Source organism: Bombina bombina, chromosome 2 (genome assembly GCF_027579735.1).
Source record: "Bombina bombina isolate aBomBom1 chromosome 2, aBomBom1.pri, whole genome shotgun sequence".
In the NCBI taxonomy this organism is placed as follows: domain Eukaryota; kingdom Metazoa; phylum Chordata; class Amphibia; order Anura; family Bombinatoridae; genus Bombina; species Bombina bombina.
The window spans coordinates 1,025,029,746-1,025,054,072 of NC_069500.1; the positions used below are offsets into that span (position 1 = coordinate 1,025,029,746).

The 24,327-nt window shown below is 40.0% G+C and overlaps 1 protein-coding gene across 8 annotated transcripts in view; it reads left to right on the forward strand.

Annotated features, from left to right (window-relative positions):
• The window catches only part of BLTP1 (bridge-like lipid transfer protein family member 1), a 1,044,923-nt gene that overhangs the window by 980,769 nt on the left and 39,827 nt on the right, over positions 1-24,327 (forward strand). For all 8 annotated transcript variants that reach the window (XM_053703615.1, XM_053703613.1, XM_053703617.1 and 5 more), the window contains 3 exons: positions 22,106-22,323; positions 22,555-22,806; positions 24,176-24,327. The exon at positions 24,176-24,327 is cut by the window's right edge and continues 52 nt beyond it. In XM_053703615.1, the coding sequence (XP_053559590.1) occupies positions 22,106-22,323; positions 22,555-22,806; positions 24,176-24,327 (622 nt within the window). The remainder of the gene's footprint in view (positions 1-22,105; positions 22,324-22,554; positions 22,807-24,175) is intronic.

Below are 24,327 nucleotides of genomic sequence, written 5' to 3' on the forward strand. Positions count from 1 at the left end.
CCACACCCACAATTCAGTTTTTTACGAACTTTGCCTCCTATGGAGGTTGTGAAGTAAGTACGTTGATATGCGCTTCTCAGAATTTTGAAGCCCGATTCCTCTCAGAGTACAGTGAATGTCAGAGGGATGTGAAGGGAGTATCACCTATTGAATGTAATGGTTTTCCTCGCGGGAGATCTATTTCATAGGTTCTCTGTTATCGGTCATAGAGATTCATCTCCTACCTCCCTTATTCAGATCAACAATATACTCTCATATTCCATTACCTCTACTGAGAACTGTTTCAGTACTGGTTTGGCTATCTGCTATATGTGGATGGGTGTCTTTCGGTAAGTATGTTTTCATTACTTAAGACACTCTCAGCTATGGTTTGGCACTTTATGCATTAATATAAAGTTCTAAATATATGTATTGTACTTCTATTTGCCATAAGTCAGGTTTATGTAGATTTATGTAGATTTTATGTAGATCAGTTTCATATTTGGGAAAAAACATTTTTAGGAAAAAAAATTCTTACCTGGGGTATTTAGTCCCCTTAAGGACAAGGCCATTTTTCAATTTCTTTCCCATAAGGACCAGAGCTATTTTTACATTTCTGCGGTGTTTGGCTGTAATTTTCCACTTACTCATTTACTGTACCCACACATATTATATACCGTTTTTCTCACCATTAAATGGACTTTCTAAAGATACCATTATTTTCATCATATCTTAGAATTTACTATAAAAATTTTTTATAAAATATGTGGAAAAAATGGAAAAAAACACACTTTTTCTAACTTTGACCCCCAAAATCTGTTACACATCTACAACCACCAAAAAACACCCATGCTAAATAGTTTCTAAATTTTGTAGTGAGTTTAGAAATACCCAATGTTTACATGTTCTTTGCTTTTTTTGCAAGTTATAGGGCAAGAAGTACAAGTAGCACTTTGCTATTTCCAAACCACTTTTTTTCAAAATTAGCGCTAGTTACGTTGGGACACTGATATCTTTCAGGAATCCCTGAATATCCCTTGACATGTATATATATATATTTTTTTAGAAGACATCCCAAAGTATTGATACATCCCAAAGTATTGATCTAGGCCCATTTTGGTATATTTCATGCCACCATTTCTCCGCCAAATGAGATCAAATTAAAAAAAATGTTCTTTTTCACAAATTTTTTCACAAACTTTAGGTTTCTCACTGAAATTATTTGCAAACAACTTATGCAATTATGTCATAAATGGTTGTAAACGTTTCTCTGGGATCCCCTTTGTTCAAAAATAGCAGACATATATGGCTTTGGCGTTGCTTTTTGGTAATCAGAAGGCCGCTAAATGCCACTGCGCACCACACGTGTATTATGCCCAGCAGTGAAGGGGTTAATTAGGGAGCATGTAGGGAGCTTGTAGGGTTAATTTTAGCTTTAGTGTAGTAGACAACCCCAAGTATTGATCTAGGCCCATCTTGGTATATTTCATGCCACCATTTTACCACCAAATGCAATCAAATGGAAACAAAACGTAAATCTTTTCACAATTTTAGGTTTCTCACTGAAATTATTTACAAACAGCTTGTGCAATTGTGGCACAAATGGTTGTAAAAGCTTCTCTGGGATCCCCTTTGTTCAGAAATAGCAGACATATATGGCTTTGGCGTTGCTTTTTGGTAATTAGAAGGCCGCTAAATACCGCTGCGCATCACACATGAGTTATGTCTAACAGTGCAGGGGTTAATTAGGTAGCTTGTAGGGTTAATTTTAGCTTTACTGTAGAGATCAGCCTCCCACCTGACACATCACACTCCCTGATCCCTCCCAAACAGCTCTCTTCCCTCCCCCACCCCACAATTGTCCCGCCATCTTAAGTACTGGCAGAAAGTCTGCCAGTACTAAAATAAAAGGTATTTAAAAAAAAAAAAAAACGTTTTAGCATATTTACATATGCTGATGTGTAGGATCCCCCTTTAGCCCCCAACCTCCCTGATCCCCACCCAAACAGCTCTCTAACCCTCCCCCTCTACCTTATTGGTAGCCATCTTGGGTACTGGCAATGCCTGTTGTTCCTTCAACATCTAATGTACATGATATACCTGTGAATATAAAAGATTTTATTGCTGATGCGATTCAGAAGGCTTTGTCTGCCATCCCGCCTTCTAATAAGCGTAAAAGGTATTTTAAAACTTCTCATAAATTTGATTAATTTTCAATTGACCGACAACATACTGAATTATCCTCCTCTGATGAGAATCTATCTGATTTAGAAGATCCTTCCTCGGATATTGACACTGACAAATCTACTTATTTATTTAAAATGGAGTATATTCAATGCTTGTTTAACCCCTTAGTGACCGAGGACGTGCAGGGTACGTCCGAAAAAAAAGGCAGTTAACGCCTGACGACGTACCCTGCACGTCCTCGGCTAAAGTGAGTGCTGGAAGCGATCAAGATCGCTTCCAGACACTATTACAGTACCGCAGAGATGCCTCGATGTCCAGGCATCCCTGCAGTACTGTTCCGGAGTGCCGGGACCGGATTGATCACTCCCCCTTGAGTGATCACTTCTGGTTTTGCTCCACGTGGAGCCCGGCAGTGCAGCAGAGCATTGGAAGCGATCGGACACGCTTCCGATGCTCTGCTAGTGTGCTAAGTGCCTCGGTGGGTCGAGGCACTTAGTTAGTATATAAATTAAATAAAAAATGTGTTAAAAAAAAAAAACTTAATAAAATAAAAAAGCCCCTATATAGCCCCTCCCCCATGAGGCTTCCAAAATGGCGATGCCCAGTGCATCATGGGGCCTCTGGGGGTGTCCCTAGCCTGCCTCATCATAGGGGCAAGCTAGGGTCACCCAATCTGAACCTTCCCACAAAAATAATAATAAAATCTCCCATTTGTCTGATCAGGTCAATATTTGTAAATATTGACTCTGATCAGTGTGGATCTCCCTCCCTCTCCTTACTTGTGATTTTGTTGGAGAGAGAGAGAGACCTGTATTTTAGCAGAGAGAGATTTATTTCTTTTATTTGTTAAAAAATTTAAAATCCAAAGGCTCTTTTCAGAGCCATTAACCCCTAGCTTGCCAGTGATCACTATAAATCACTGGCAGTAGCACAGCTGCACTTTTTTTGCTGTCTGTGCATTTTTTTAGGGGTTAATTTTTGTTGTTGTAATTTTTTAAAAACCCAAACGCTCCTTTCAGAGCCATTTAGCTAATTTAATTTAAAGACTATTTAACCCCTAGCTTGCCAGTGATCGCTATACATCACTGGCATTAGCATAGCTGTACTTTTTTACTGTCTGTGCATTTTTTAGGGGTTAATTTTTGTTGTTGTAATTTTTTAAAAACCCAAACGCTCCTTTCAGAGCCATTTAGCTAATTTAATTTAAATAGTATTTAACCCCTAGCTTGCCAGTGATCGCTATAAATCACTGGCATTAGCATAGCTGTACTTTTTTGCTGTCTGTGCATTTTTTTAGGGGTTAATTTTTGTTGTTGTAATTTTTAAAAAAAAACAAAGGCTCCTTTCAGAGCCATTTAGCTAATTTAATTTAATTTAAAGAGTATTTAACCCCTAGCTTGCCAGTGATCGCTATAAATCACTGGCATTAGCATAGCTGTACTTTTTTTTTTAAAAACCCAAAGGCCATTTAGTTAATTAATTAATTTTGGTTTTCTGTGACAGATACAATAATGTCAAAGAAAACATATAGTGCTGAGGAGGCATATGCCATCCTTGCGTCAGAGTCAGATGCCTCTATGTCTGACTCAGACCCCAATTTTGACCCTGCCATATGCTCAGATACATCATTAGATGCAGTCTCAACTGATAGTGATGTATCTGTGGCTGCTAGCCCCCCTGCCAGCGCCCCTGCTAGCCCCCCTGCCAGCCCCCCTGCTAGAAGGAGGCGTGTTGCTGCCATTGCCGCTGAAGAGTGTGTAACGCCTCATCTCCAGAGGCCAGATATCCCACCCTTCACAGCAAATGCTGGCATAAATATAGATGTGGCAGGTTTTAGCCCCCAACAGTTTCTGGAGGTGTTTCTGGGTGATGATGTATTGGGGAACATTGTCGCCCAAACTAATTTATATGCCCATCAGTACTGTGCTGCAAAGCCTGAAACATATTTGGCAAAGCAGCAATGGGCCCCCATCAATGTGCCAGAATTTAAAAAATTCTGGGCATTGACTATGCTGATGGGCATCATAAAGAAACCCTCCGTTCTCTCCTACTGGAGCAGTAGCCCCATCTGCTCTACCCCCATTTTCTCCCAGAGTATGTCGAGGCAGAGGTATGAAATGATTCTTCATTTCATGCACTTCAGCGACAACAGCCTGTGCCCCCCTAGGGAGCATCCCCAATTTGACAGGCTGTATAAAATCCGCCCCCTGATTACCCACTTTTCTGCCAGGTTTGCAGAGGCTTATACACCTGGAAGGAATATATGCGTTGATGAATCCCTGATGAAGTATAAGGGAAGGCTGGGATTCAAGCAGTATATTCCTTCCAAGCGCTCCAGGTATGGGGTAAAGGTGTATAAGCTCTGTGAGAGCGAGACTGGGTATACTCAGGCCTTCCGGGTGTATGAGGGAAAGGATAGCCACCTTGACCCTCCAGGTTGCCCAGAAAATATGGGAACCACTGGCAAGATTGTCTGGGACCTGATATTACCCCTAATGAACAAAGGGTATCACTTGTACTTAGACAATTTTTATACAAGTGTCCTTTTGTTCAAGCTACTGTATTGCTTTGATACAGTAGCTTGCGGTACTATTAAAAAGAACCGCGCAGGTTTCCCAGGACAACTTGTACGCACCCGGCTACAAAGGGGGGAGACCTCAGCTCTGCGCCAAGAGGAGCTGTTGGCACTTAAGTACAGAAACAAGAAGGATGTATACCTTCTTACCACCATCCACACAGAGAGGACGGTGGCGGTCTCTGTACGTGGCAGAGCTGAGATCATAAGGAAGCCAGTGTGCATCAAGTCTTATAACCGGCATATGGGTGGGGTTGATCTGGCAGATCAGCTGCTGCAGCCCTACCTAATTATGCGGAAGACAAGGGCCTGGTACAAAAAGGTTGCAATTTACCTAATGCAGATTGCAACCCACAACGCTTTTTTGTTGTTCAAAAAAGCAAACCCCGGAATGAAACAGACTTTTTTACAATTTCAGCTCCAGATCATTTCGGGGATTTTGTACCATGATGCACCTGCTCCCCGGGCGGTGATGGGAGAGAGCAGAGTTGGGGCTACTCATTTTATTTTTAAAATCCCCCCTACTGCCGCAAAGCAGAGACCACAAAAAAATGCAGAGTCTGTACCAAGAGGGGGCAGAGAAGGGACACTGTATATCACTGTCCTGATTGCCCTGGACAGCCTGAACTCTGCATTGGGGACTGCTTCAAGCGGGTACCATACAATGGTCAATTTTTTAAAAATAAATACATTTGCTGTTATTTTTTTTTGTTATGTTTACTGTTAAATTTTTTGTTGTTATTTTTTTACTTTTAATGTGCCAGATTTTTACATTTCACTAATATATTTTTTTTTCTAAAATGGGGCTGTTCTTTTTTTTTTTTTTTTTTTTACAAAAACCCCTGTCAAACCTATGCATGGGGGACATAGGTGTTATCAAGGTGCCTTGCAGAAAACAACCTGTAGTATTTTTTTTTGCACTAACTTACAACAGTCTCTCCTAAATCATATTTAAAAAGCAATGTGTGTGTAAAAATGAAAATTGAAAAATTGCCACCATACACTTTCTCCAATTTTTTTGGCTAAAACGGTTGCTTCAAAGGCATCAAAGCACACCATATACAATACCTTGGGGTGTCAACATTTCAAAAATATACACTTTCATGGCAATAAATAAAAGTGGGGTTTACAATAGGCCCCAAACTAAAGATAGGCCTATCAGAAGAAATACTCTCACTTAATAACTAAAATCACAAGTCATAAAATTGTAACATAACCTTCCCAAAATCCTGGCAAACCTATGCATGGGGGGCATAGGTGTACTCAGGGTGCCTAGCAGAAAACAACCTGAAGTATTTTTTTGCACTAACTTACAACAGTCTCTCCTAAATCATAGTCAAAAAGCAATGTGTGTGTAAAAATGAAAATTGAAAAAATGCCACCATACACTTTCTCCAATTTTTTTGGCTAAAACAGTTACTTCAAATGCATCAAAGCACACCATATACAATACCTTGGGGTGTCAACATTTCAAAAATATGCACATTCATGGAAACAAATAAATTGGGGTATGTTAAAATACCCCCAAAAAGACAATAGGCAAAGAAAATATGTTAAATGTGAAAAAAAAATCACAAACGCATGTTGGACATTTGGCATTACACCCCCCGAACAAGCCAAGAAACGTATGCATAGGTGGTATCACTATACTCAGGAGATGTTGGTGAACACATATTGGGGTCTTCATTGGCAGTAACACATAACAGGAGCTGAGAATTCATGTCTAAATTACAATGTGTGTGAAAAATAACACACAAAAAATGACTGCCCAATAGTTTGACAAAGACTGGTGGTTGAATTAGTGCATGGAAAGTGTTAAAATACCAGCATTTGAAATACCCTAGGGTGTCTACTTTTCAAAAATATATGGTTTGATGGGGGTAAATTACATTGGCCGGCTTCAGAAATGTCCTACATAGGACATGGGTGCATGGAATGTGAAAATTCCATGTTGAAAAACTGGAATGCGCCCCATAAAATTAAGGCCTTTTAGCCCCCAGAGAACCCAACACACCTATACATGGGTGGTATCACTGTGCTCAGGAGATGTTGTTGAATACATATTGAGGTGTTTTCTGGCAGTAACACATAACAGGGACTGAGAATATATGCCTAAAGTACAATGTGTGTGAAAAATAACACACAAAAAATGACTACCCAAAAGTTTGACAAAGACTAGTGGTTGAAATAGTGCATGGAAAGTGTTAAAATAACAGCATTTTAAATACCCTAGGGTGTCTACTTTTCAAAAATATATGGTTTGATGAGGGTAATTTACATTGCCCGGCTTCAGAAATGTCCCAAATAGGACATGGGTGCATGATGACAGATATGAAAATTCCAAGTTGAAAAACTGGAATGCGCCCCCTAAAATAAGGCCTTTTAGCCCCCAGAGAACCCAACACACCTATACATGGGTGGTATCACTGTACTCAGGAGATGTTGTTGAATACATATTGAGTTTTTTTGGCAGTAACACATAACAGTGACTGAGAATATATGCCTAAAGTACAATGTGTGTGAAAAATAATGCAAAAAAATGACTACCTAAAAGTTTGACAAAGACTAGTGGTTGAATTAGTGCATGGAAAGTGTTAAAATACCAGCATTTGAAATACCCTAGGGTGTCTACTTTTCAAAAATATATGGTTTGATGGGGGTAATTTACATTGCCCGGGTTCAGAAATGTCCCAAATAGGACATGGGTGCATGATGACAGATATGAAAATTCCAAGTTGAAAAACTGGAATGCGCCCCCTAAAAATAAGGTCTTTTAGCCCCCAGAGAACCCAACACACCTATACATGGGTGGTATCACTGTACTCAGGAGATGTTGTTGAATACATATTGAGGTTTTTTTTGCAGTAACACATAACAGGGACTGAGAATATATGCCTAAAGTACAATGTGTGTGAAAAATAATGCAAAAAAATTACTACCTAAAAGTTTGACAAAGACTAGTGGTTGAATTAGTGCATGGAAAGTGTTAAAATACCAGCATTTGAAATACCCTAGGGTGTCTACTTTTCAAAAATATATGGTTTGATGGGGGTAATTTACATTGCCCGGCTTCAGAAATGTCCCAAATAGGACATGGGTGCATGATGACAGATATGAAAATTCCAAGTTGAAAAACTGGAATGCGCCCCCTAAAAATAAGGCCTTTTAGCCCCCAGAGAACCCAACACACCTATACATGGGTGGTATCACTGTACTCAGGAGATGTTGTTGAATACATATTGAGTTTTTTTTTGGCAGTAACACATAACAGGGACTGAGAATATACGCCTAAAGTACAATGTGTGTGAAAAATAATGCAAAAAAATGACTACCTAAAAGTTTGACAAAGACTAGTGGTTGAATTAGTGCATGGAAAGTGTTAAAATACCAGCATTTGAAATACCCTAGGGTGTCTACTTTTCAAAAATATATGGTTTGATGGGGGTAATTTACATTGCCCGGCTTAAGAAATGTCCCAAATAGGACATGGGTGCATGATGACAGATATGAAAATTCCAAGTTGAAAAACTGGAATGCGCCCCCTAAAAATAAGGCCTTTTAGCCCCCAGAGAACCCAACACACCTATACAGGGAGTGCAGAATTATTAGGCAAGTTGTATTTTTGAGGATTAATTTTATTATTGAACAACAACCATGTTCTCAATGAACCCAAAAAACTCATTAATATCAAAGCTGAATAGTTTTGGAAGTAGTTTTCAGTTTGTTTTTAGTTATAGCTATTTTAGGGGGATATTTGTGTGTGCAGGTGACTATTACTGTGCATAATTATTAGGCAACTTAACAAAAAACAAATATATACCCATTTCAATTATTTATTTTTACCAGTGAAACCAATATAACATCTCAACATTCACAAATATACATTTCTGACATTCAAAAACAAAACAAAAACAAATCGGTGACCAATATAGCCACCTTTCTTTGCAAGGACACTCAAAAGCCTGCCATCCATGGATTCTGTCAGTGTTTTGATCTGTTCACCATCAACATTGCGTGCAGCAGCAACCACAGCCTCCCAGACACTGTTCAGAGAGGTGTACTGTTTTCCCTCCTTGTAAATCTCACATTTGATGATGGACCACAGGTTCTCAATGGGGTTCAGATTAGGTGAACAAGGAGGCCATGTCATTAGATTTTCTTCTTTTATACCCTTTCTTGCCAGCCACGCTGTGGAGTACTTGGACGCGTGTAATGGAGCATTGTCCTGCATGAAAATCATGTTTTTCTTGAAGGATGCAGACTTCTTCCTGTACCACTGCTTGAAGAAGTTGTCTTCCAGAAACTGGCAGTAGGACTGGGAGTTGAGCTTGACTCCATCCCCAACCCGAAAAGGCCCCACAAGCTCATCTTTGATGATACCAGCCCAAACCAGTACTCCATCTCCACCTTGCTGGCGTCTGAGTCGGACTGGAGCTCTCTGCCCTTTACCAATCCAGCCACGGGCCTATCCATCTGGCCCATCAAGACTCACTCTCATTTCATCAGTCCATAAAACCTTAGAAAAATCAGTCTTGAGATATTTCTTGGCCCAGTCTTGACGTTTCAGCTTGTGTGTCTTGTTCAGTGGTGGTCGTCTTTCAGCCTTTCTTACCTTGGCCATGTCTCTGAGTATTGCACACCTTGTGCTTTTGGGCACTCCAGTGATGTTGCAGCTCTGAAATATGGCGAAACTGGTGGCAAGTGGCATCTTGGCAGCTGCACGCTTGACTTTTCTCAGTTCATGGGCAGTTATTTTGCGCCTTGGTTTTTCCACACGCTTCTTGCGACCCTGTTGACTATTTTGAATGAAACGCTTGATTGTTCGATGATCACACTTCAGAAGCTTTGCAATTTTAAGAGTGCTGCATCCCTCTGCAAGATATCTCACTATTTTTGACTTTTCTGAGCCTGTCAAGTCCTTCTTTTGACCCATTTCTTCTGTTAAGTGTGATCAGTCCACGGGTCATCATTACTTCTGGGATATTACTCCTCCCCAACAGGAAGTGCAAGAGGATTCACCCAGCAGAGCTGAATATAGCTCCTCCCCTCTACGTCACTCCCAGTCATTCTCTTGCACCCAACGACTAGATAGGATGTGTGAGAGGACTATGGTGATTATACTTAGTTTTATATCTTCAATCAAAAGTTTGTTATTTTAAAATAGCACCGGAGTGTGTTATTACCTCTCTGGCAGAGTTTGAAGAAGAATCTACCAGAGTTTTTGCTATGATTTTAGCCGGAGTAGTTAAGATCATATTGCTGTTTCTCGGCCATCTGAGGAGAGGTAAACTTCAGATCAGGGGACAGCGGGCAGATGAATCTGCATAGAGGTATGTAGCAGCTTTTTTTTTCTGACAATGGAATTGATGAGAAAATCCTGCCATACCGATATAATGTCATGTATGTATACTTTACACTTCAGTATTCTGGGGAATGGTACTTCACTAGAATTACACTGTAAGAAATATATAAAGCTGTTTAATAACTAGAGATTATGTTTAACGTTTTTGCTGGAATGTAAAATCGTTTTCATTTACTGAGGTACTGAGTGAATAAATGTTTGGGCACTATTTTTCCACTTGGCAGTTGCTTAATCTGTTTTCTGACAGTTTCTGTTCTCCCTCACTGCTGTGTGTGAGGGGGAGGGGCCGTTTTTTGGCGCTTTTACTACGCATCAAATATTTCAGTCAGCAACTCATTGTATTCCCTGCATGATCCGGTTCATCTCTACAGAGCTCAGGGGTCTTCAAAACTTATTTTGAGGGAGGTAATTTCTCTCAGCAGAGCTGTGAGAATTGTAGTTTGACTGAGATAAAAAACGTTTATTCTGTAATTTGTTTCCTGCTTTCAGAATTTGTTATCTTTGCTAATGGGATTAAACCTTTGCTAAAGTTGTGTTGTTTACAAGGATTGAGGCTATAACTGTTTCAATTTATTAATTTTCAACTGTCATAGATCTTCTGTGCTTCTTAAAGGCACAGTACGTTTTAATATTATTCTAATTGAATTGTATTTCCAAGTTGCAAGTTTATTTGCTAGTGTGTTAAACATGTCTGATTCAGAGGATGATACCTGTGTCATTTGTTGCAATGCCAAAGTGGAGCCCAATAGAAATTTATGTACTAACTGTATTGATGCTACTTTAAATAAAAGTCAATCTGTACAAATTGAACAAATTTCACCAAACAACGAGGGGAGAGTTATGCCGACTAACTCGCCTCACGTGTCAGTACCTACATCTCCCGCTCAGAGGGAGGTGCGTGATATTGTAGCGCCGAGTACATTTGGGCGGCCATTACAAATCACATTACAGGATATGGCTACTGTTATGACTGAGGTTTTGGCTAAATTACCAGAACTAAGAGGTAAGCGTGATCACTCTGGGGTGAGAACAGAGTGCGCTGATAATATTAGGGCCATGTCAGACACTGCGTCACAGGTGGCAGAACATGAGGACGGAGAACTTCATTCTGTGGGTGACGGTTCTGATCCAAACAGACTGGATTCAGATATTTCAAATTTTAAATTTAAACTGGAAAACCTCCGTGTATTACTAGGGGAGGTGTTAGCGGCTCTGAATGATTGTAACACAGTTGCAATACCAGAGAAAATGTGTAGGTTGGATAAATATTTTGCGGTACCGACGAGTACTGAGGTTTTTCCTATACCTAAGAGACTTACTGAAATTGTTACTAAGGAGTGGGATAGACCCGGTGTGCCGTTCTCACCCCCTCCGATATTTAGAAAAATGTTTCCAATAGACGCCACCACAAGGGACTTATGGCAAACGGTCCCTAAGGTGGAGGGAGCAGTTTCTACCTTAGCTAAGCGTACCACTATCCCGGTGGAGGATAGCTGTGCTTTTTCAGATCCAATGGATAAAAAGTTAGAGGGTTACCTTAAGAAAATGTTTGTTCAACAAGGTTTTATATTGCAACCCCTTGCATGCATTGCGCCGATCACGGCTGCAGCGGCATTCTGGATTGAGTCTCTGGAAGAGAACATTGGTTCAGCTACTCTGGACGACATTACGGACAGGCTTAGAGTCCTTAAACTAGCTAATTCATTCATTTCGGAGGCCGTAGTACATCTTACTAAACTTACGGCGAAGAATTCAGGATTCGCCATTCAGGCACGCAGGGCGCTGTGGCTAAAATCCTGGTCAGCTGATGTTACTTCTAAGTCTAAATTGCTTAATATACCTTTCAAAGGGCAGACCTTATTCGGGCCCGGGTTGAAAGAGATTATCGCTGACATTACAGGAGGTAAAGGCCATGCCCTGCCTCAGGACAAAGCCAAAGTTAAGGCTAGACAGTCTAATTTTCGTTCCTTTCGTAATTTCAAAGCAGGAGCAGCATCAACTTCCTCTGCACCAAAACAGGAAGGAGCTGTTGCTCGCTACAGACAAGGCTGGAAACCTAACCAGTCCTGGAACAAGGGCAAGCAGGCCAGGAAACCTGCTGCTGCCCCTAAAACAGCATGAATTGAGGGCCCCCGATCCGGGATCGGATCTAGTGGGGGGCAGACTTTCTCTCTTCGCCCAGGCTTGGGCAAGAGATGTCCAGGATCCCTGGGCGCTAGAGATAATATCTCAGGGATACCTTCTGGACTTCAAATACTCTCCTCCAAGAGAGAGATTTCATCTGTCAAGATTGTCAACAATCCAGACAAAGAAAGAGGCGTTTCTACGCTGCGTACAAGAGCTCTTGTTAATGGGAGTAATCCATCCAGTTCCACGATCGGAACAGGGACAGGGGTTTTACTCAAATCTGTTTGTGGTTCCCAAAAAAGAGGGAACTTTCAGACCAATCCTGGACTTAAAGATCCTAAACAAATTCCTAAGAGTTCCATCGTTCAAGATGGAGACTATTCGGACAATTTTACCTATGATCCAAGAGGGTCAGTACATGACCACTGTAGATTTAAAAGATGCTTACCTTCACATACCGATTCACAAAGATCATTATCGGTACCTAAGGTTTGCCTTCCTAGACAGGCATTACCAGTTTGTGGCTCTTCCATTCGGATTGGCTACAGCTCCAAGAATCTTCACAAAGGTTCTGGGTGCTCTTCTGGCGGTACTAAGACCGCGGGGAATCTCGGTAGCTCCATACCTAGACGACATTCTGATACAAGCTTCAAGCTTTCAAACTGCCAAGTCTCATACAGAGTTAGTGCTGGCATTTCTAAGGTCACATGGATGGAAGGTGAACGAAAAGAAGAGTTCACTCGTTCCACTCACAAGAGTTCCCTTCCTGGGGACTCTTATAGATTCTGTAGAAATGAAGATTTACCTGACAGAGGACAGGCTAACAAGACTTCAAAGTGCTTGCCGCACCCTACATTCCATTCAACACCCGTCAGTGGCTCAATGCATGGAGGTAATCGGCTTAATGGTAGCGGCAATGGACATAGTACCCTTTGCACGCTTACACCTCAGACCACTGCAACTGTGCATGCTAAGTCAGTGGAATGGGGATTACTCAGACTTATCCCCTTCTCTGAATCTGGATCAAGAGACCAGAAATTCTCTTCTATGGTGGCTTTCTCGGCCACATCTGTCCAGGGGGATGCCGTTCAGCAGACCAGACTGGACAATTGTAACAACAGACGCCAGCCTTCTAGGTTGGGGTGCCGTCTGGAATTCTCTGAAGGCTCAGGGACAATGGAGTCAGGAGGAGAGTCTCCTGCCAATAAACATTCTGGAATTGAGAGCAGTTCTCAATGCCCTCCTGGCTTGGCCCCAGTTGACAACTCGGGGGTTCATCAGGTTTCAGTCGGACAACATCACGACTGTTGCTTACATCAACCATCAGGGAGGGACAAGAAGCTCCCTAGCTATGATGGAAGTATCAAAGATAATTCTCTGGGCAGAGTCTCACTCTTGCCACCTGTCAGCAATCCACATCCCGGGATTGGAGAACTGGGAGGCGGATTTCTTAAGTCGTCAGACTTTTCATCCGGGGGAGTGGGAACTTCATCCGGAGGTCTTTGCCCAAGTACTGCGACGTTGGGGCAAACCAGAGATAGATCTCATGGCGTCTCGACAGAACGCCAAGCTTCCTCGTTACGGGTCCAAATCCAGGGATCCAGGAGCAGTCCTGATAGATGCTCTGACAGCACCTTGGGACTTCAGGATGGCTTACGTGTTTCCACCCTTCCCGTTGCTTCCTCGATTGATTGCCAGAATCAAACAAGAGAGAGCATCAGTGATTCTAATAGCACCTGCGTGGCCACGCAGGACTTGGTATGCAGACCTGGTGGACATGTCATCCTGTCCACCTTGGTCTCTACCTCTGAAACAGGACCTTCTGATACAGGGTCCCTTCAAACATCAAAATCTAACTTCTCTGAAGCTGACTGCTTGGAAATTGAACGCTTGATTTTATCAAGACGTGGGTTTTCTGAGTCAGTTATTGATACCTTAATACAGGCTAGGAAACCTGTTACCAGAAAGATTTACCATAAGATATGGCGTAAATACCTATATTGGTGTGAATCCAAAGGTTACTCTTGGAGTAAGGTTAGGATTCCTAGGATATTGTCTTTTCTACAAGAAGGTTTAGAAAAGGGTTTATCTGCTAGTTCATTAAAGGGACAGATCTCAGCTCTGTCCATTCTGTTACACAAACGTCTGTCAGAAGTTCCTGACGTCCAGGCTTTTTGTCAGGCTTTGACCAGGATTAAGCCTGTGTTTAAAACTGTTGCTCCACCATGGAGTTTAAACCTTGTTCTTAATGTTTTACAGGGCGTTCCGTTTGAACCCCTTCATTCCATTGATATAAAGTTGTTATCTTGGAAAGTTCTATTTTTAATGGCTATTTCCTCGGCTCGAAGAGTCTCTGAATTATCAGCCTTACATTGTGATTCTCCTTATTTGATTTTTCATTCGGATAAGGTAGTCCTGCGTACTAAACCTGGGTTCTTACCTAAGGTAGTTACTAACAGGAATATCAATCAAGAGATTGTTGTTCCTTCTTTATGCCCAAATCCTTCTTCAAAGAAGGAACGTCTACTGCACAACCTGGATGTAGTCCGTGCTCTAAAATTTTACTTACAGGCAACTAAGGAATTTCGACAAACGTCTTCTCTGTTTGTCATTTACTCTGGGCAGAGGAGAGGTCAAAAAGCTTCCGCTACCTCTCTTTCTTTTTGGCTTCGTAGCATAATTCGTTTAGCTTATGAGACTGCTGGACAGCAGCCTCCTGAAAGAATTACAGCTCATTCTACTAGAGCTGTGGCCTCCACTTGGGCCTTCAAGAATGAGGCCTCTGTTGAACAGATTTGCAAGGCTGCAACTTGGTCTTCGCTTCATACTTTTTCCAAATTTTACAAATTTGACACTTTTGCTTCATCGGAGGCTATTTTTGGGAGAAAGGTTCTTCAGGCAGTGGTTCCTTCTGTATAAAGAGCCTGCCTATCCCTCCCGTCATCCGTGTACTTTTGCTTTGGTATTGGTATCCCAGAAGTAATGATGACCCGTGGACTGATCACACTTAACAGAAGAAAACATAATTTATGCTTACCTGATAAATTCCTTTCTTCTGTAGTGTGATCAGTCCACGGCCCGCCCTGTTTTTAAGGCAGGTAAATATTTTTTAATTTATACTCCAGTCACCACTTCACCCTTGGCTTTTCCTTTCTCGTTGGTCCTTGGTCGAATGACTGGGAGTGACGTAGAGGGGAGGAGCTATATGCAGCTCTGCTGGGTGAATCCTCTTGCACTTCCTGTTGGGGAGGAGTAATATCCCAGAAGTAATGATGACCCGTGGACTGATCACACTACAGAAGAAAGGAATTTATCAGGTAAGCATAAATTATGTTTTTGCCAAAGGAAAGGAAGTTGCCTAATAATTATGCACACCTGATATAGGGTGTTGATGTCATTAGACCACACCCCTTCTCATTACAGAGATGCACATCACCTAATATGCTTAATTGGTAGTAGGCTTTCGAGCCTATACAGCTTGGAGTAAGACAACATGCATAAAGAGGATGATGTGGTCAAAATACTCATTTGCTAATAATTCTGCACTCCCTGTACATGGGTGGTATCACTGTACTCAGGAGATGTTGTTGAATACATATTGAGGTTTTTTTTGGCAGTAACACATAACAGGGACTGAGAATATATGCCTAAAGTACAATGTGTGTGAAAAATAACACAAAAAAATGACTACCTAAAAGTTTGACAAAGACTTGTGGTTGAATTAGTGCATGGAAAGTGTTAAAATACCAGCATTTGAAATACCCTAGGGTGTCTATTTTTCAAAAATATATGGTTTGATGGGGGTAATTTACATTGGCCGGCTTCAGAAATGTCCCAAATAGGACATGGGTGCATGATGAAAGATGTGAAAATTCCAAGTTGAAAAACTGGAATGCGCCCCCTAAAATTAAGGCCTTTTAGCCCCCAGAGAACCCGACACACCTATACATGGGTGGTATCACTGTACTCAGAAGATGTTGTTGAACACATATTGAGGTGTTTTTGGTCAGTAACATATAACAGGAACTGAGAATCCATGCCTATAGTACAATGCGTGTGAAAAATAGCACACCAAAATGACTACCCAAAAGTTTGACAAAGACTGGTGGTTGAATTAGTGCATGCAAAGTGTTAAAATACCAGCATTTGAAATACCCTAGGGTGTCTACTTTTTAAAAATATATGGTTTGATGGGGGTAATTTGCATTGTCCGGCTTCAGAAATGTCCCAAATAGGACATGGGTGCATGATGACAGGTGAAAATTCCAAGTTAAAAAACTGGAATGCGCCCCCTAACAATAAGGCCTTTTAGCCCCCAGAGAACCCAACAGACCTATACATGGGTGGTATCACTGTACTCAGGAGATGCTGCTGAAGACATATTGGGGTGTTATTTGGCAGTAACCCTTAACGTTCTCAGTAAATGTATTCTTGAATTGCTATTTTGTCAAAAAATCACCACTTTTTTTTTTTTTTTTCAAACTTTGGCATAGATTGGTGGTAAAATAGTTGCATGGAAAGAGTCAAAATACCCCATGTTTAATACCTTAGGTTGTGTTCTTTTAAAAAAAAAAATATATATGTGAAGGGTTAATCAGGGATTCCTGACAGATATCAGTGTTCCAATGTAACTATCACTAATTTTTTTTAAAAAAAAATTGGAAATAGCAAAGTGCTACTTGTACTTATTGCCCTATAACTTGCAAAAAAAGCAAAGAACATGTAAACATTGAGTATTTCTAAACTCAGGACAAAATTTAGAAACTATTTAGCATGGGAGTTTTTTGGTAGTTGTTGAAGTGTAGGAGATTTTGAGGGTCAAAGTTAGAAAAAGTGTGTTTTTTTTCAATTTTTTCCTCATATTTTATAAAAAAAATTATAGTAAATTATAAGATATGATGAAAATAATGGTATCTTTAGAAAGTCCATTTAATGGCGAGAAAAACGGTATATAATATGTGTGGGTACAGTAAATGAATAAGAGGAAAATTACATCTAAACACAAACACCGCAGAAATGTAAAAATAGCCTTGGTCCCAAACGGACAGAAAATGGAAAAGTGCTGCGGTCATTAAGGGGTTAAAGAGGTGTTGATTACATTGGATATTGAGGAAATTAGTCCTCTTGATATTAAAACTAGTAAACGTTTAAATTCTGTTTATAAACCTCCTGTGGTTACTCCAGAGGTTTTTCCAGTTCCTGATGCTATTTCTGATATGATTTCTAAGTAATGGAATAGGCCTGGTACTTCTTTTATTCCTTCTTTAAGGTTTAAAAAATCATATCTTTTGCCAGCAGTTAGATTTGAGTTTTGGGAAAAGATCCCCAAAGTTGATTGGGCTATTTCTACTCTTGCTAAACGTACTACTATTCCTATGGAAGATAGTACTTCTTTTAAAGACCTTTTAGATAGGAAACTTTAATCTTTTTTAAGGAAAGCTTATTTATATTCTGGCTATCTTCTCAGGCCTGCCATTTCTATGGCTGATGTTGCAGCTGCATCAACTTTTTGGTTGGAAAGCTTAGAGCAACAGGAAATGGATCCTGATTTGTCTAGCATTGTTCGATTGCTTCAACATGCTAATCATTTTATCTGTGATGCCATTTTTGATATGATCAAAATTGATGTTAAATCTATGTCTTTAGCTATTTTAGCTAGAAGAGCTTTGTGGCTCAAATGTTGGAATGCTGATATGGTATCTAAGTCTAGATTACTATCTCTTTCTTTCAAAGGTAATAAGTTATTTGGTTCTCAGTTGGATTCTATTATTTCAACTGTCACTGGGGGGAAGGGAGTTTTTTTGCCTCAGGATAAAAGATCTAAGGGCAAATCTAAACCTTCTAACCGTTTTCGTTCCTTTCGACAAAATAAGGAACAGAAACCTAATCCTTCCCCCAAAGAATCTGGTTCCAATTGGAAACCTTCTTCAAGTTGGAGTAAATCCAAACCGTTTAAGAAATCAAAGCCAGCCCCCAAGTCTGCATGAAGGTGCGGCCCTCATTCCAGGTCAGCTGGTAGGGGGCAGATTAAGATTCTTCCAAAACATTTGGGCAGATTCTGTCCAAAATCAATGGATTCAGAGTATTGTCTCTCAAGGGTACCGAATCAGATTCAGAGTAAGACCCAGCAAATCCAGTAAAGGCTCAGGCTTTTCTGAAGTGTGTTTCAGACCTGGAGCTTTCAGGGGTAATCATACCAGTTCCGTTTCAGGAACAGGGTCTGGGGTTTATTCAAATCTATTCATTGTCCCAAACACAGAAAATTGATTCAGGCCAGTTCTGGATCTGAAATTTTTTAATCATTATGTAAGAGTGCCAACTTTCAAAATGGTGACTATAAGGACTATTCTGTCTTTTGTTCAGCAAGGGCATTATATGTCAACAATAGACTTACAGGATGCATATCTTCATATTCCGATTCATCCAGATTACTATCATTTTCTGAGATTCTCTTTTCTAGACAAGCATTTACCAATTTGTCGCTCTTCCATTTGGCCTAGCGACAGCTCCAAGAATCTTTTCAAAAGTTCTCGGTGCCCTACTCTCTGTCATCAGAGAACGGGGTATTGCGGTGTTTCCTTATTTGAACGATATCTTGGTACTAGCTCAGTCTTTACATTCTGCATAATCTCACACGAATAAACTAGTGTTGTTTATTCAAAGACATGGTTGGAGGATCAATTTACCAAAAAGTTATTTGATTCCTCAGACAAGGGTCACCTTTTTAGGTTTCCAGATAGATTCAGTGTCCATGACACTGTCTCTAACAGACAAGAGACAATTAAAATTGGTTTCAGCTTGTCGGAACCTTCAGTCTCAATCATTCCCTTCAGTAGCTATGTGCATGGAAGCAATCCCCTTTGCTCGTTTTCATATTAGACCTCTCCAGCTTTGTATGCTGAACCAATGGTGCAGGGATTATACAAAGATATCACAATTAATATCCTTAAATCCCAATGTTCGACTCTCTCTGACTTGGTGGTAAGATCACTATCGTATAGTTCAAGGGGCCTCTTTTGTTTGTCCAACCTGGACTGTGATCACAACAGATGCAAGCCTTTCAGGTTGGGCAGCTCTGACAGCACAAGGGGTTTGGAAATCTCAAGAGGCGAGGTTACCAATCAATATTTTAGAACCTCGTTATATTTTCAGGGCTCTTCAGGTTTGGCCTCTGTTGAAGAGTGAACCGTTCATTTGTTTTCAGACAGACAATATCACAACTGTGGAATATCTCAATCATCAGGGTGGGAGAAGAAAAGAAGTGTCTCGGATACTTGTTTTGGTGGAATCCAGCTCCTGTCTAATTTCTGCGGTTCATATCCCAGGTATAGACAATTGGGAAGCGGATTATCTCAGCCGTCAGACTTTACATCCGGGGGAGTGGTCTATCCATCCAGATGTGTTTTCTCAGATTGTTCAGACGTGGGGTCTTCCAGAAATAGATCTGATGGCTTCCCATCTAAACAAGAAACTACCCAGGTCCAGGGATCCTCAGGCGGAAGCAGTGGATGCGTTAGCAGTTCCTTGGTGTTACCAACCTGCTTATATCTTCCCACCTCTGGTTCCTCTTCCAAGAGTGATTTCCAAGATCATCATGGAACAATTGTTTGTGTTGCTGTTAGCTCCAGCATGGCCTCACAGGTTCTAGTATGTGGATCTTGTTCGGATGTCCAGTTGCCAACTTTGGCCACTTCCATTAAGGCCAGACCTTCTGTCTCAAGGTCCGTTTTTCTATCAGGATCACAAATCATTAAATTTGAAGGTATGGAAATTGAACACCTAGTGCTTAGTCATAGAGGTTTCTCTGACTCAGTGATTATTATTTTTTTCAGCAGAAATGGCTGTTATTATTTTTATCCCTCCCTCTCTAGTGACTCTTCTGTGGAGTTCCACATCTTGGGTATTACTATCCCATTTGTCACTAGCTCATGGAGTCTTGCCAATTACATGAAAGAAAACATAATTTATGTAAGAACTTACCTGATAAATTCATTTCTTTCATATTGGCAAGAGTCCATGAGATCCACCCTGTTTATGGTGGTTATGATTTTTTTTATAAACCACAATTATTTCCAAATTCCTTTGTTGATGCTTTTTACTCCTTTCTTTATCACCCCACTACTTGGCTATTCGTTAAACTGAATTGTGGGTGTGGTGAAGGGTGTATTTATAGGCATTTTGAGGTTTGGGAAACTTTGCCCCTCCTGGTAGGATTGTATATCCCATACATCACTAGCTCATGGACTCTTGCCAATATGAAAGAAATGAATTTATCAGGTAAGTTCTTACATAAATTATGTTTTCTGGGTTGTTTTTTTTCTTTCTATTGTGTGCACTTTCTTTTTCCCTGCTCCTATTTTGTTGGCTCTTATTAATTTTCCTTCCTCTTTGATCTTGACTATACGTTAGACTGAGATACTAGTGAGTTCTTGGGGTTTGGGAATCTTTGCCTCCTCCTAGTGATAGGAAAGAGTAGTTCCCAGGAGTAATGTATTGTGGACTCTCACCACCATATCTTATCACATAACTACTGTGTATTATAACCTTCCTCAGGCTACACACATCCTCAAATAAAACAAAACAATTGTTATAGTAATGTAGTTCTTTCTTCTCTCCTTTCCTTTAGATTGTAAGCTTGATAGTCTCTCTTAACTGTAGCTCACTTTGTATAAAAGTGCATCTACAACTGATTGTGCTCAAGGTCTGGGCGCTCCTCTCCTTTTGTTTATGTTGGTCAATGTAACTATAGTAATGTACCTTGTATAGTCTTACACAATGTCTCATTGTAAGTTTTTATTGTATTGTACCCTTATGATTGTAATGTACCTTTGTATAGCACTGCGTAAAATGCTGGCACTTTATAAACGATAATAATATAAATATTATGAGCCTAGTTATTTATAAAACTGGATTCATTCAAAGAATGGAATATAAAGTGGATCTAGGTGTTCATAAATATGCATTAATTTTCCAAATGTGTTTTTTTTTCTATTCTTTTATTAAACCAGTTCACAAGACAGACATGCGATAGGGAGTTACATACATTTCATATCCATAAAACGACATATTATGATACGTTAATACAAAAATAATAGGTAGATACATAAACCACAGAGAAATAAATGAATACCACATATCTTCTAAAACTTGATCTCAATTTGCATAGATTACCCTAATATACAAAACCAATAAGGGCCAATACCTATATATATTATCCCTAAATCTTTTGGTACTTTCATGCCTGTGAACCGAGCAAATTTTTTCCTTTTATCCCCCCCCAAAAAACACAAAAAAAAACAAACATATAACCATAAATAATAAATAAATCGCTCCATCCCTCTATAACACTACTCATTTTAACACAGTCTTCAGATTACTATACTACAAATGAAGCTGGCATCCAGGAAAGAGGAAACAGCCCAGCTTTAGACGCCGACATAAATGATTTGGTGTTAAGTAATGGAGATAACTGTTTTTGAATCACCAATGTTTGAGCTTTAATTAGTCTTATAAATGTTAAACTCTATTGAGCTAGCACTTGCCACTGTTTGTTGTTATAATTGTATTTTTACCTTTTCTATATTTTGCCCTTGATGCATTTTTATAGACCCACCTCTGTACCATATCTACAAGATATACCAATATAGGGGTAAATCTTAATCTTTAGAAAATCTTATCAAATAATTTATCTTCAAAAATCCCCAGACTTTAATGGTGAATTTGTAGAAAAACATTAGATCTTCGCTAACGGATTTTAATTGATCCCATAGTTTGTTAAGAGGTGTATGTATTTGAACTTTTAAATATCTTTTTACAAATAGTGATGTAGATGCACATATATATTTATTCCATGTGTATTCTGTTCTTTTCTGTAGTGTGATTTTTATCCATGGAGACCTGAAGTGGGACATTTTTCAGGTTATGATCTCCCGTTCATCCACACCAGATCTGATCAAAATTGGAATGAAGCTGCAAGAGTTTTTCACCCAACAGTTTGACACAAGCAAACGGGCTCTTTCCACTTGGGGACCTGTTCCATACATCCCACCAAAGACATTAGCCACAAATTTGGAGAAGAGTTCTCGGGAGCAAAGTAAGCTAAATCAGTTGGACAATCATTTTGTATACTAGGCTTAAATATCTATTGAGAACATATCTTCAAAGCTTTTTAAATCATGACATATTTTTCTTTATTGAATTGTGTTTTAGTAGTAAACTTAAAGCACCTTGTTCTTTAGTTGTAATAGAACATTCGTTGTTGCTAAATGTTATTTCAGGATGGGACCGCTGTATAAATGACAGCATTTTGTTTTCTCTCTTTTAGTAGTGTTGGATGCAGCTCACCATCGTCACTGGCCTGGAGTGCTTAAGATCATTTCTGGTTGCCACATATCCTTGTTTCAGATTCCTTTGCCAGAGGATACGGTTCAGTTAGGTGGCTCTATGAGCCTGCATGGAAACCATATGACTTTGGCTTGCTTTCATGGACCTAATTTCCGTTCTAAATCTTGGGCGCTCTTCCATTTGGAAGAACCAAATATTGCATTTTGGACAGAAGCACAAAAAATAATGGAAGGTAACTATAATTTCAAAGTCGAATACAAATTTAAAAGTGTTTTACCCTTTTTCGTGACTATATTTGCTTAAGTTAAAAAATTTAACAATAATAGTGTTTTGCTTATGTGTACTATATCTAATGGCAGTGTGTGTGTGTATACATATATATATATATATATATATATATATATATATATATACATACATACAAAACACAGAAGGGGACTGCACTCTCAGACCGGACAGGGTACACATCTCATAACACTGCAACATGCTCAGCCCTGGGTGCTCACTGGGACGCACAGGAAGCTGTGCTGTCCCCAGAGTCACAGACAGTTAACCCCAGACAGGTCTGGGTGCAAGAACCATAGGGAACAGCACAGCTTCCTGTGAGTGCCAGTGAGCACCCAGGGCTGAGCATGTTGCAGAGTCATGGGATGTGTACCCGGTCCGTTCTGAGAGTGCAGTCCCCTTCCGTGTTTTGTATATGTCTGTGGTGATTACATAAGCCTGTGCACCCTTCACTTGTTCCCAGTTTGTTGGATTGAGAGTTTGCATTGTGTGGCTGTTTTTGGGTCCCAGGTTTTTGGAAGGGACCTTGACGTGGTACCCGGGCTTGTCCCATTTGGCCAAATGCAGTAACTAACCCTTCCATTTTTGCTTTTAATCTTAGCTGAGAGCTTGTGAGTGAGTGCTGGACTTTCTCTGTGTGTTGTATTAGTTTATTTTGTAATTTTCCCTATGGTTCTTGCACCCAGACCTGTCTAGGGTTAACTGCCTGCGACTCTGGGGACAGCACAGCGTCCTGTGAGTGCCAGTGAGCACCCAGGGCTGACCATGTTGCAGGGTCATGCTTGTCCCAAAATGTAGTAACTAACCCTTCCATTTTTGCTTTTAATCTTAGCTGAGAGCTTGTGAATGAGTGCTGGACTTTCTCTGTGTGTTATATATATATATATCTTAAAGGGGCAGTAAAGTCAAAATTAAACTTTCATAATTTGGATAGAGCATGTATATTTAAAAAGCTTTCCAATTTGCTTCTGTTTTCTAATTTGATTTGTTCTATCTGTATCCTTTGTTGAAAAGCATAACTAGGTAGGCTCATTAGCATTAAATGACTGCTAGGAGCTAGCTACTGATTAAGAGCTGCACATATATATATCTTGTCATTTGCTCACCCGATATGTTCAGCGAGCTCCCAGCAATACATTGCTTCTCATTTAGCAAAGGATACCAGAAGAATGAAACAAATTTGATAAAAGTAACTCAGAAATTGTTTAAAATTGTATGCTCTATCTGAATTATGAAAGAATAAATTAGGATTTAATGTCCTTTTAAGCAATTTATGTTAACACTCTTTTTGATCAATATTTTTTTTTTTCTTTTAGGATCAAATGATCATTCTACTTATATTGTGCAAACCCTTGATTTTCACTTGGGCCACAATACAATGGTCACCAAACCCTGTGGAGCTTTGGAGAGCCCAATGGCTACAATTACAAAAATAACACGGCGGCGTCATGAAAACCCACCACATGGA